The following is a 12,905-nucleotide window of genomic DNA, read 5'->3' as shown; positions in this document are numbered from 1 at the left end:
AGTCACACAGGGGATAAAAAGAAGCCCATGTGTATCACACATGCAAGTATTTAAGGACTATTTTGAACTGGTCTGTAAACTCTTACAACTACTTGGAGAAAAGTACCTCATAAATTTACTACAAAACAATAGAACTCTCCTTTAAGTGCTATTAGAAATGCAGATATTCTGCAGTATTTAATTTACTAGGATAATCATAGCCTTAGGCAATTTTAGGTAGCAATTTTCTTTAGTATCCTCCCTGATTGGCTTCATGAAATCTTTTTATCTTGAAGAATTTTGTATTTTTTTTTCTTATTGCTACAACACAGAGTATGAAATTTGTAGTTTCCATATCCAGAATGACAGGTCAACATAGGGATGCTGTCAAAATGGCCATCAAACTGCAAGAACTGTGGGTCACACCATCTGGAGAAGTACAAAGTGTGCTCTGTTGAGAAACCTGGGGGCAACATCAGTCAGTCTTTGTGTTAGTCCTAGGGTCCAAGGGAGGAAGAATGAAGTAAATTTGAACAGAAACAACAGACTAGAGCTGACAGGTGGAAAGTTGTAGCCTGCAGAAGTAAAGCTATTCATGTCCCTCGGTAATTCTCAGTAATCATTTTTATATTGTAATTGTTTCTTGTGATCATTATTAAGAAAAATGGAGAAACATCTGATAAAAAGCTTCTCAGATAGAGTCTATATAATAAAAAATTGTATTAGTAACTTAAAGCAATATCATGTTTAGGGTTCAGGACCTGTCTTTACTGATACAAGTTCTCGTCATCTCTTAATTTATTAGATAAGCTCATTTAATTAATTTTAATTGATTTTTAGTATAATACTTTGTGGTAACTAATTTATGTATTGTTATATAAGTTACTACCAACATGACTGCTATTTGAATTATAAACTCAACAAAGCAATATACTTGGGAAAGTAAAAGATAAAATTTGTATTTGGATAGGACTGGGGCATTAAAACAAGTTTTAAAAAATTTCTAATAACTTAAGATATAAAATAACAAAATATAAAATAACAAAAATTAAAATTAAGAAAACTCCTAATTAGAGAATTAAATCTATATTGGAGAGTCATGCCATTTTATAAATGGTCACACTGTAGTATAAATGTATATAATTTCAAAGTGATTATTAGACTGTAATGAAATACATCTGTGGTGATTACACATTCCAAAGAGAAAGTACACATAATAGTGTATGTAGAGAGCAAACAACATTGAGTTGTCAGAAGTTGTAAGATATTTCAAGCTTAGCACAATCATTTGCCCTCTCTGAACCTCAGTTTTTTCATCTGTAAAGGAGCAGATTATTGCTGCCTAAGAACTTCTTAGTACTAATATTTTGTGTTGTGATTGTGGGCATACTCCTTTTATAGTGAATTTAAAAATTGAGATTAAGTAGCCAGTAGATTATAAATATACAGAACCCCTAGATATGAACTCTCACTTATTCATAGGCTGCTCTTGTTAGAAATGTTTAATGGAAGATATAGCTGAAAATCAGTATCTTTATGCAGAGATAAAAGAACTAAAATCTAGTCAGGTTGAAATTAAAAATGCTATAACTGAGATGCAAACCCAAATGGAGGCCATAAAAATAAGGATGGACAAATCAGAGGAGTGAATCAGTGATATATAAGATACAACTATGGAAAATAATGAAGCTGAAAAGAAGAGAGAAAGAAAAGTAATGAATCACAAAGGTAGACTTAGGAAACTCAATGACTTATTAAAATGTAGTAACATTCATATCATAGGAGTCCCAGAACATGAGGAGAGAGAAAAATGGGCAGAAGGTTTATTCAAACAAATTATAGCTGAAAACTTCCCTAATGTGGGGAAGGACACAGACATCAAAATCCAAGAAGCATAAAAACTCCCATTAAATTCAACAAAAGCTGACCATCGCCAAGGCATATCATAGTCAAATTCACAAAATGCAGACAATGAAAATAAGTATTTTTGTATTTTTATTCCAAAATGAAATACAGTCTAAAAGTCTGGATTAATTTAACTATATTATAACTTGTTACCTTCACATTTCTCAAATCAGCTAATAGAAAAACACAGGAAAATATTCTGTATTATTTTATTTTGATGATTATTTTAAGCCTAAAATAACATAAGCAATGAAGCTAAGATGAACAGGGAAAGAAAAGGAAAAAGTCCATGTAAATGTAGACTGAATTCCATTTAATCACTGTTCAGTGTTGAAGCATATGCCAGTGTTCAGTGTTCAAGCATACTTCAGGTAGTCCCTGAATTATTTAACCACTTTTGACTTATTTTTATGGAACTATAGGCTTATTTTGACCACCAGATGGAGCCAGTATTGTTCAATTTATAACATAAAAGATATGCTGAAAATAAAAAGTGGTTAAATAAAATGAATAAATCATAGATTTCTTATTTTAGTTCTTAGTACAGAAAGAAATTAAACTTTCAGCCTAGTCTTCCCCTAAACTTCTGCCTAATCTTTGTAATGTGCATATAGACACCCCTATAAATAATTTCTTTATTGTGAATAATTTTCATCTTAGCAGTTTCATTGGATAAAGAGACCAGTTTTCTTCTGATTCACTTTTTTTTTTTAAGATTTTTATTTATTTTTTGACAGAGAGAGAGAGAGACAGTGAGAGAGGGAACACAAGCAGGGGACGAGTGGGAGACGGAGAAGCAGGCTTCCCTGCCGAGCAAGGAACGTGATGTGGGGCTCGATCCCAGGATCCTGGGATCGTGACCTGAGCCGAAGGCAGACGCTAAACGACTGAGCCACCCAGGCGCCCTCTTCTGATTCACTTTTTGAAGACATCATCTAAGCAACTTTCAATTATCTTTAAAACAAAATTAGTACAGGGGCGCCTGGGTGGCTCAGTCGGTTAAGCGTCTGCCTTCAGCTCAGGTCATGATCTCTGGGTCTTGGGAACGAGCCCTGCATCAGGCTTCCTGCTCAGTAGGGAGTCTGCTTCTCTCTCTCTCTCTCTCTCTCACTCTCTCTCCCTGTGCTTCTCCCCATTGCTCGTTCTCTCTCCCTCTCAAATAAATAAATAGAAACTTAAAAAAAATTTTTTTTAAACCCCAAATTAGTACAAATTTAACCTCTTGTCATTTAATAAATACTATGGATTATAATTATGAAAAATGAAAATAAAAAGTATATGTAGGTTCTCATCTTAATGTCAAAGAATATCCCCATTATTGTCATTTCCATAATGGATTTTCCTAATAAAACAAACCAAAAAATAGGCATTCTGACTGGGGGGAGGATATATAGTTTATCCCCAGTAGCTCCTCAAGGAGATGGTAAAGCTACAACCCTTATAGAGATTCTACCCAGAAAGCTTAGTGTTCAAGTAAATCAGAGGTAGCTGCCTTAAAGTTGACTTCTACTCCTTTTAACTATTTAATATATGTTAGAAATTATTTATCTGTAACTCAATTTAGCAACTATCTGTTGAAAAAATATTTGTATGCTAAGGGCCCTAAGGCCCTACAAGTCCCTCAAAGAGTCTTTTATCCAGCCAGAACAATAAAGCAACTATGGACACTGCTGTAATTTAAAATCTAAACATGATCAAATTGTTCATTTGTCCGTTCAGCTACTATTTATTGAGTATACACTATATGCAAGGCATATGCTAGGCCCCAAACGGCATAATCCCTGCCGTGTGTGTGTGTGTGTGTGTGTGTGTGTGTAGCCAAGGGGGCGGTACAGACAAAGAAGCAGTCATGGCAGAGTGCTTAAACTGTTTAACGGTTCAAATGAGGGGGAAAATATTACTAATTAAGGATTATCAAGAAAAAGTTATAAAGGATTCTTCCTAGATATAAATTATTTACATAAACCCACTGTTTGGCAAACTCTATTTCCCATTTATTATGGTCTGGGAGGAATTTAGAACCTTTATTTGGTAGGATTTTATTTCATCAGACACATCCAACTGGTGATCTGATGCCTTTTTATGTCAAATTGGAGTATTTTCTAAGTTTTCTTGTGTGTCAAACATGAAGAAGAAATAACCAAGCTGGTTAAGAACTTGTCATTTAGGGCCAGACTATATGGGTTTATATTCTCATGTTTATAGCCCCTTGGATAGGTTACTTAACCTCTTACTACCTTAATTTCCTTATCAGCAAAATAGGGCTAATACTATGCCTTCCTTATACAGTTGTTTATCAGGATTAACCAAGTAATTCAGGTACTTGTGTCTGGCACATAATGAGTACTTAAAATGCTAGCTATCTTGGATATCTCTTTTCAAGTCTGGTACTTTTCCTAGAATTAAGAACTGATGTATATAAAATTTGATTTAAAAAAAAACAAAAACACATACTTTTTAGCTTCCAGAAAGTATAAGATACAACTATGTATCACCAGCATTTATATTTTCGATATCCATTAAAGTCTATGCCTTTTGTTTTCTTTTTTTTTATCATGTTATGTTAGTCAACATACATTACATCATTAGTTTTTGATGTAGTGTTCCATGGTTCATTGTTTGTGCATAACACCCAGTGCTTCATTCAATATGTGCCCTCCTTACTACCCATCACCGGGCTAGCCCATTCCCCCACCCCTCTCCGCTCTAAAACCCTCAGTTTGTTTCTCAGAGTCCATAGTCTCCCATGGTTCATCTCCCCCTCCGATTTCCCCCCCTACATTTTTCCCTTCCTACTAGCTTCTTTTTTTTTTTTTTTTAACATATAATGTATTATTTGTTTCAGAGGTACAGGTCTGTGATTCATCAGTCTTAACACAATTCATAGCGCTCACCATATCACATACCCTCCCCAATGTCCATTACCCAGCCACCCCATCCCTCCCACCCCCCACCACTCCAGCAATCCTCAGTTTGTTTCCTGAGATTAAGAATTCCTCATATCAGTGAGATCATATGATACTTGTCTTTCTCTGAATGACTTATTTCGCTTAGCATAATACCCTCTAGTTCCATCCACATCATTGCAAATGGCAAGATTTTGGGGGTGTTTTTGATGGCTACATAATATTCCACGGTATATATATACCACATCTTCTTTATCCATTCATCTGTCGATGGACATCTTGGCTCTTTCCATAGTTTGGCTATTGTGGACATTGCTGCTATAAACATTGGGGTGCTTGTACCCCTTCGGATCACTACATTTGTATCTTTGGGGTAAATACCCGGTAGTGCAATTGCTAGGTCATACAGTAGCTCTATTTTCAACTTTTTAAGGAACCTCCATACTGTTTTCCAGAGTGGCTGCCCCAGCTTGCATTCCCACCAACAGTGTAGGAGGGTTTCCCTTTCTCCGCATCCCCACCAACATCTGTCGTTTCCTGACTTGTTAATTTTAGCCATTCTGACTGGTGTGAGGTGGTATCTCATTGAGGTTTTGATTTGGATTTCCCTGATGCCGAGCGATGTTGAGCACTTTTTCATGTGTCTGTTGGCCATTTGGATGTCTTCTTTGGAAAAATGTCTGTTCATGTCTTCTGCCCATTTCTTGATTGTATTATTTGTTCTTTGTATCCCTTTTGTTTTCAAATGTTGTTTACTATTAGCAGTAACGTTACTTCTATTTGTACAAAAGTTTTTATTATGGGAATTTTTCAAAAATTTCCTTGAAGTACTGGATCCCAATATATTTAAAATAATTTATAAGCAGCTTTACTAACAGTTTCTGATACATACTGATTATTCAATAAGCTTTTTTAAAAAAAATGAATGAATGTAACAGCTCCTTGGAGCTGTTAAGCTCCTTGAGCTCTGGTCCTGACACAGTGGAGGAATAAGCCCTTTATCTATAAAATGAGATTTGTAGATGGATACCATTGGTTCATTAGCTAAGTAACCACAGTTGAGTAGTCATCATCCCTTTATGTTCAGAACAAAAAGGTTTCACAGTGAAGAGATTCAAGTGGAGCAAGGATTGTTTCTGACTAGCTCTTAGAGGAGGGGTTAAAGGCATTCTTTATAACATTCAGGGACAGAAGTGCAGTACTTAACTTTGTCACCTGAACTAAGAGTCAGAACACACGTTTTAGCCCAGGCTCTGCTGCTGATCCCCCTGGGAGACTGGCTGAGTAACTTCACTTACCTAAACATTGGTTACCTCACCTATAAACTGAGAAGGTAGATTAGAAGATCCTCAAGATAACTTCTAGCTCTGGTGCTCTAGTGAACTGATACTCCAGTGATAAACTGATGATTATAGTGATGTTGGACATTCTCTTCACCAGGCCCTTTCACATATATTACCTAGTTTTATCTCAGAAATAAGCTAAGATACTTTATTCTAACACTATAACATATGTAAGCTTTAAGCCCTCTAAGGAATCAGCAATTTGAAGCTTAAAGTCAATGGCTTGATTTCTTAACTGTTTTCACATATTTTAGGTTCGTTTCACCCTTTAGACTACATTATAGAATGCAAAGTTTGTATCATTTATGTTTTAGATGTCTTTTACACCATTTCTCAGAATGCCCACATATGAGAGATACTAGGTAAAATTTTATTTTCTGGATTGAAGTTTTAACTAAAGTCAGTAGGCCTTTTGTATCATACAGATCTGGGCTCAAATCCCAGCTTTACCATTCCTGTTTTCTCATTCGGTTTATGGATCCTTCATAGAAAATCAAAGCACTTTAACATGGTGCCTGACATATACTCTTTGGTAAATGCTCTTTTTTCCCACCACTCTTCATTCCTATTTATTTAGCATGTTTTGTAGACATTTCAGTTAATGACAAATAGTCATCATATTACATCATTATTATTTATGAATTATCATCCACTGCATATTGAGATTTATAAGAAAAGTAAAAGTAGAACAGTCTGTACTTAGAGAAACTAAATTTTTCAAACTCCTTGTGTATTTTATTAGCCAGTTTTATGTCTCTAAAATCATCCAGTCACTTATTCAATTTTTGTTTATTCAGGGGGATTCAAGCACATGAGAAATGAATGTGCTACTTCCTGTTCTGGCAATATGGACTGAGTTAGCACAGACCTTCCTTCTCCTACAAATATATAGAAATGCTGGATAAAATATGATCCGCCCAATTTAAATACTTAGATAAGCTTAAGAAAGGGAGAGAAACAGAGAGACAGAGAGAGAAGGTAAGAAAAAAAGAAAAGTGCTAGGTACCAGAAACAAAGGGGAAGCAAAACCAGAGCATTAAGTGGGCAAGCTGATATTATAGTTGCCCAGGGGAGTATTGGAACCAGATGTAGGCTCTACTAGCTAGAAGCTGGGCATTTTAATCTCAGACTTGGACAGAGATGTGGCCATGGCTCAAGAGAAATGGGAACTAGAAAAACTGTCCACCTGGTCAGGAAGGCCACAGTGAAGCTTGTCGTGTTTCAAACCTATATGTGGGGGAGATTATAAAAAAAAAAAGTCTCTCAAAAAATCAAAACCCTAAACTTCTACCAGGCATGGCTACAACGTCTGAATATACACTCCCTATATGGTATAGGAATCCTAAGCCAAGAAATTAACTTGAAAAAAAAAAAAAATGGCTCTAGACTACTGGAACCCCTCAATTGCCTGATAGAAACAAATGCAAAAGTTCTTTGTAGAAACTCTTAAACAATCCTGGGTGCCTAGGATTCCTATGGAGCATGATGGAGATGCAGCTCTAGCTAAAGATAAACTCAAAATCAAAAATTAGAAAACACATAGAGAAATGATGAGCCTAGGAAGAGCGTCAGAAGACATAACAGAAAGATCCCCAAGAAGAATCTGAAAGATACAAATAACAGGTGTTTTAAATAATTAAAGGAGATTTTTTTAAGGACTAAATATCATAATAAAGACTGAGACTATTAAAAGAACAGGTGAATTTGAAGAATAACCAAAAAGAATATCTAGAAATAAAAAATATAATTATTAAAATCAATGGCTCAGTTTCTGTCTTAAAAACTGATTAGATACAACTAAACAAAGAGTTAATGAACTGAAATATAAAACTAAGGAAATTATTTAGAGTATACTGCTGAGAAATAAAAATAAAAATTAATGTGCTGTGATTATTCGTAGTTGAGCATATTGTAAAGAGAAGTATTTATACTAATGTGATATACTTAGTTATGAAATAGAATAGTTGCCAGATTTTTCACACAGTTGGGTTTACGCATCAAATGTCACTGCATTAGAAAATCTCGAACAAAATGGCTGACTGTTAATACACCGCACATTAATAACATTCTTCAAACTGTGTAACAAAGAGGTAAGCAATAAACCAAGGCTTGAAAAGAAAGATTACTAGCATTCTTTTTTTTTTTTTAAAGATTTTATTTTTTGACAGAGCGAGAGAGGGAACACAAGCAGGGGGAGTGGGAGAGGGAGAAGCGGGGGGAGTGGGAGAGGGAGAAGCAGGCTTCCCACTGAGCGGGGAGCCCAATGCGGGACTCGATCCCAAGACCCTGGGATCATGACCTGAGCCAAAGGCAGACACTTAACGACTGAGCCACCCAGGCACCCCGATTACTGGCATTCTTGATTACATCTGGCTCATCTTGGTTTGCCAGCCAAAGATAAGAAGAGATAGGTTGTTGGTTTTTGGTTTTTTTTTTTTAATCATAAATTTTCATTATTATGTGTGCATGTAAGTTAATATAAAATGTTAGTACTTTTTTCTTGAGACAAAACCTGTGCTCCATAAACCCAGATGTTAACTAATCCTCACAGGGAAGTATTACAGGATCAAGTCTATAAATTGGTATTCTAATTTCTAACTTAGTAAAAATTACTTTGATCTGCTTCTGATAGCTGTCCTGACTTATTTGTTGGATATATTTGTTTCTTATGATGACATCAAATTGAACTTGTTTATTAGTTGTTGTTATTGTTGTTGCTTTAACGAGGAACAAAAGTGGCAGGTAATTGGAAAATCAAGCAATATCAAACAATTGTATCTTATAAAGCAGGAGAAGAATGTAAAATAGCAGTGCTAAATTTTAGGCACATCTTTTTTTTTTTTTTTAATGAACACTGGGGGGCGCCTGGGTGGCTCAGTCATTAAGCGTCTGCCTTCGGCTCAGGTCATGATCCCAGGGTCTTGGGATCGAGTCCCGCATCGGGCTCCCTGCTCGGTGGGAAGCCAGCTACTCCCTCTCCCACTCCCCCTGCTTGTGTTCCCTCTCTCACTGTGTCTCTCTCTGTCAAATAAATATATAAAATCTTTAAAAAAAAAGAACATTGGCCTTTATTTTTGATGAATTATTCTTTAAAACATTTTTTATTAAAATCATAAATTTAAATAGTTGCAAAATTCCAACATTTTATCAATACTGACATTTAACAATTAAAATTTAACTACTCTTTTAAAACATCAGATGATATTTGAATGGCCATATGATTTGATACTCATCATATATTTTTATTTATTTTTTTAAATTTTATTTTATTATGTTATGTTAATTACATTACATCATTAGTTTTTGATGTAGTGTTCCATGATTCATTGTTTGTGTATAACACCCAGTGCTCCATTCAGTATGTGCCCCCTCTTTAATACCCATCACCAGATTAACCCATCCCCCCACCCCCCTCCCCTCTAGAACCCTCAGTTTGTTTTTCAGAGTCCATAGTCTCTCATGGTTCGTCTCCCCCTCCGATTTCCCCCCTTCATTTTTCCCTTCCTTCTCTAATGTCCTCCATGCTATTCCTTATGTTCCACAAATAAGTGAAACCATATGATAATTGACTTTCTCTGCTTGACTTATTTCACTTAGCATAATCTCCTCCAGTCCCATCCATGTTGATGCAAAAAATGGGGATTCGTCCTTTTTGATGGCTGAGTAATATTCCATTGTATATATGGACCACATCTTCTTTATCCATTCATCTGTTGAAGGGCATCTTGGCTCTTTCCACAGTTTGGCTATTGTGGACATTGCTGCTATGAACGTTGGGGTGCATATGGCCCTTCTTTTCACTACATCTGTGTCTTTGGGGTAAATACCCAGGAGTACAATTGCTGGGTCATAGGGTAGCTCTATTTTTAATTTTTTGAGGAATCTCCACACTGTTTTCCAAAGTGGCTGCACCAGCTTGCATTCCTGCCAACAGTGTAAGACGGTTCCCCTTTCTCCACCTCTCCAACATTTGTTGTTTCTTGCCTTGTCAATTTAGGAAAATCTTAATTATTTTAAAAGTGAGATAGGTAATTTTATACTCAAACAAGTGAGAACAACTACAATAATGCATTATATAATAAAGATGTTTATAAAATTGGTTGATAAATTAACATTGATCACTGTCTAGCATAGGAAATAGTTGTGGAGCTGGAGCCGTTTATTGGTTTGATTTTTAAATGGGTAAAAACCCATCCCAGGTTCTGACCTCCTCTTCTGTAATAAGCATAGACGTTAATATGAAACCACACAGTCTTTTTACTATTTATTCTAAGAATATTCTATGATTCTTCAGAGGAAGAAACTGCTCCTGATGGTGCTATTGCAGAATACAGAAGAGAAAAGCAAAAGTATGAAGCTCTGAGGAAGCAACAGGCAAAGAAAGGAACTTCTCGGGAAGACCAGGTAACTTCATAAACCTAAATCCATAGGTAATGCATTGCCTTTTAATTGTCTTCAGGTGTTCCTAATGAAGCCTAATTTGATTATACGTCAGAAAAACACTACCTCTTAAAAATGAAGAAACACCTATTCGTACAGGGAGGGGTGACAAGAACCTTGGCCACTCCTGTTCTTTTCAGACATTATAGGCAAAAAGCCTAAAACTTGCAGGTTTCAACTTTGTACTCTCATATCAAGTACAGGAACCTTATAAAGCCACATATTCTCAGATAGCCAGGTAGAACCTCTAAGTAAATATTATGAAATGGAGAAGTGGTGATTATAAATGATGAAGAGATCTCTTCTAGCACAGCATCTCGCATGCTGACTAGCCAGTGCTGCTCGAAATTGTACACTGCCTGTAAATAAGGCATTTAGTCCACTAGTTGACTTCTGTTGTCAATAATATTACAGGACTCTGCTTGTTTCAAATAATTTCCGAATTTTTAAGAACTAATAAAAGAAGACTGTTAGAAATAAGAATAAAAAGAGATAGCTCAACAATCTGAAAGTCAATTTTACACACCATGCCACACTTGGCATTTAATAAAGTAAATATCTTCAGCAGCCATTCATGTTGAAAAGCTAGGGGGAAGACCAAAATCATTTATTTTTGGTGCTGCCATATATATCTATTTGAAAACATGGCATTTTAGGTGTATAAATAAAATAGGCAAAATAAAAGTATATTAAAAAGCCCAACTCTAGGGCGCCTGGGTGGCTCAGTTGTTAAGCGTCTGCCTTCGGCTCAGGTCACGATCCCAGGGTCCTAGGATCGAGCCCCGCATCGGGCTCCCTCCTCGGCGGGAAGCCTGCTCTCCCTCTCCCACTCCCCCTGCTTGTGTTCCTGCTCTCGCTATCTGTCTCTGTCAAATAAATAAATAAAATATTAAAAAAAAAAGCCCAAGTCTATTTGAATAAATTAATATAATCAGGGACTACATTATAAATGACACCTAATTACTGGTAAAGAAGGATCATGCATCAGTACTTAGCATGAAAATAATCATAAGGAAAGTTCCACAAGAAGTCAGGTACAGGGAATTGTAATTATAGAGAACGAATTTGAGCAATTTTCAAAAGAAATGGCCCGTCAAATGAAATTAAGAAAAAGTACATTATTAACTTGTTTTCATGGAGTCACAATGAATAGCAACTGTAGTCAATATACTACCAAAGATGCCCTAAGGCTCACTCTTATTCATGCACTCTTCTTTTTTGCCTCCTAGCAAATAATTATTAAGAACCATGTACTAATCAGTGTATTTGGTGGTAAACAAGGTGGACACACATCTGTCCTCTCTGAGCTATTAGGGAAAAGAGCCAGGTAAGTAATACCAATAAAAGAGGATGAGCATTATGACAGGTTAAGTACAGGGAACTATGGAAAGGTCTAATAGTAGGACCTAACATGGCCTAAGAATCTGGGAAGGCCTCCCTGAGAAAGTGACTGGTCAGTTGAACTGTGAAGGCTAAAGAGGAGATAGGTAGCCAGACAAAAGGAAGAGTATATGAAAAATATTTGATGTCTTTGCAAAGAACTATATGTTAAATATGACTGTAACATAAACTAAGAGAAAGATAGAGAGGAAAGCAGAAGCCAACTCATGCAAGGCATTTTTGAGCCATATTAAGAAATTTATATTGACCCTAAGGGCAGTGGGAGCCATTGAAAGAAGGAAGTGACATGATCTCATTTGCAGTTTAGGAAGATCCCTCCAACCTGGCTGCAGTATAGACAGTATACTGAACCAGGACAGGACTAGAGGTGCAGAGGCCAGCTGAAGAGACTCTTCTGTGTGGATACACGTGCACAGTCTGTGAAGGAAGGGCCTCTTTAAAAGAGTTTCCTCCTGCTCGGAAGGCTCTCACCATGCTGAAGAGCCATGCTATAAGTAGTTAGCCATTCATTCCTTCAGCAAAAACCAGAAGACTGACTCCCCTGTAGATGCCAAACAGAAATGTCCCTATGCAAATCCTATCTTCTTTTTTTTTTTTAATTTTGTTTATTTACTTGAGAGAGAGAGAGAGCAAGCGAGAGAGAGAGCATGAGCAGAGGGGAAGGGCAGAGGGAGAGGGAGAAGCAGACTCCATGCTAAGCAGGGAGCCTGACACAGGGCTCTATCCCAGGACCCTGGGATCATGACCTGAACTGACGGCAGACGCTTAACCAACTGAGCCACCCAGGTGCCCCCAAATCCTATCTTCTTTACTCTATGTTGTGCCCCATTATTTTTGTGATGTTTGCTTTTCTGCCTAGTGTCTTCCCTTGCCTTTAGAATGCAACTACAGAAAGTCCAATCTTGATTACAGGAGAAGCTAAGGAAGGCCA

General features: G+C 36.6%; 1 protein-coding gene across 1 annotated transcript in view; it reads left to right on the top strand.

Moving 5' to 3' along the window:
• Nucleotides 1-12,905, top strand: part of CWC27 (CWC27 spliceosome associated cyclophilin) — a 192,489-nt gene that overhangs the window by 148,621 nt on the left and 30,963 nt on the right. The window contains exon 12 of the mRNA XM_032404340.1: nucleotides 10,428-10,537. Within this exon, the coding sequence (XP_032260231.1) occupies nucleotides 10,428-10,537 (110 nt within the window). The remainder of the gene's footprint in view (nucleotides 1-10,427; nucleotides 10,538-12,905) is intronic.

The sequence above is a fragment of the Phoca vitulina genome, unplaced genomic scaffold, assembly GCF_004348235.1.
Source record: "Phoca vitulina isolate PV1807 unplaced genomic scaffold, GSC_HSeal_1.0 scaffold6, whole genome shotgun sequence".
Lineage (NCBI taxonomy): Eukaryota > Metazoa > Chordata > Mammalia > Carnivora > Phocidae > Phoca > Phoca vitulina.
Note: the sequence above shows the minus strand (reverse complement) of the source record. Positions and strands in the feature narration are given on the sequence as shown.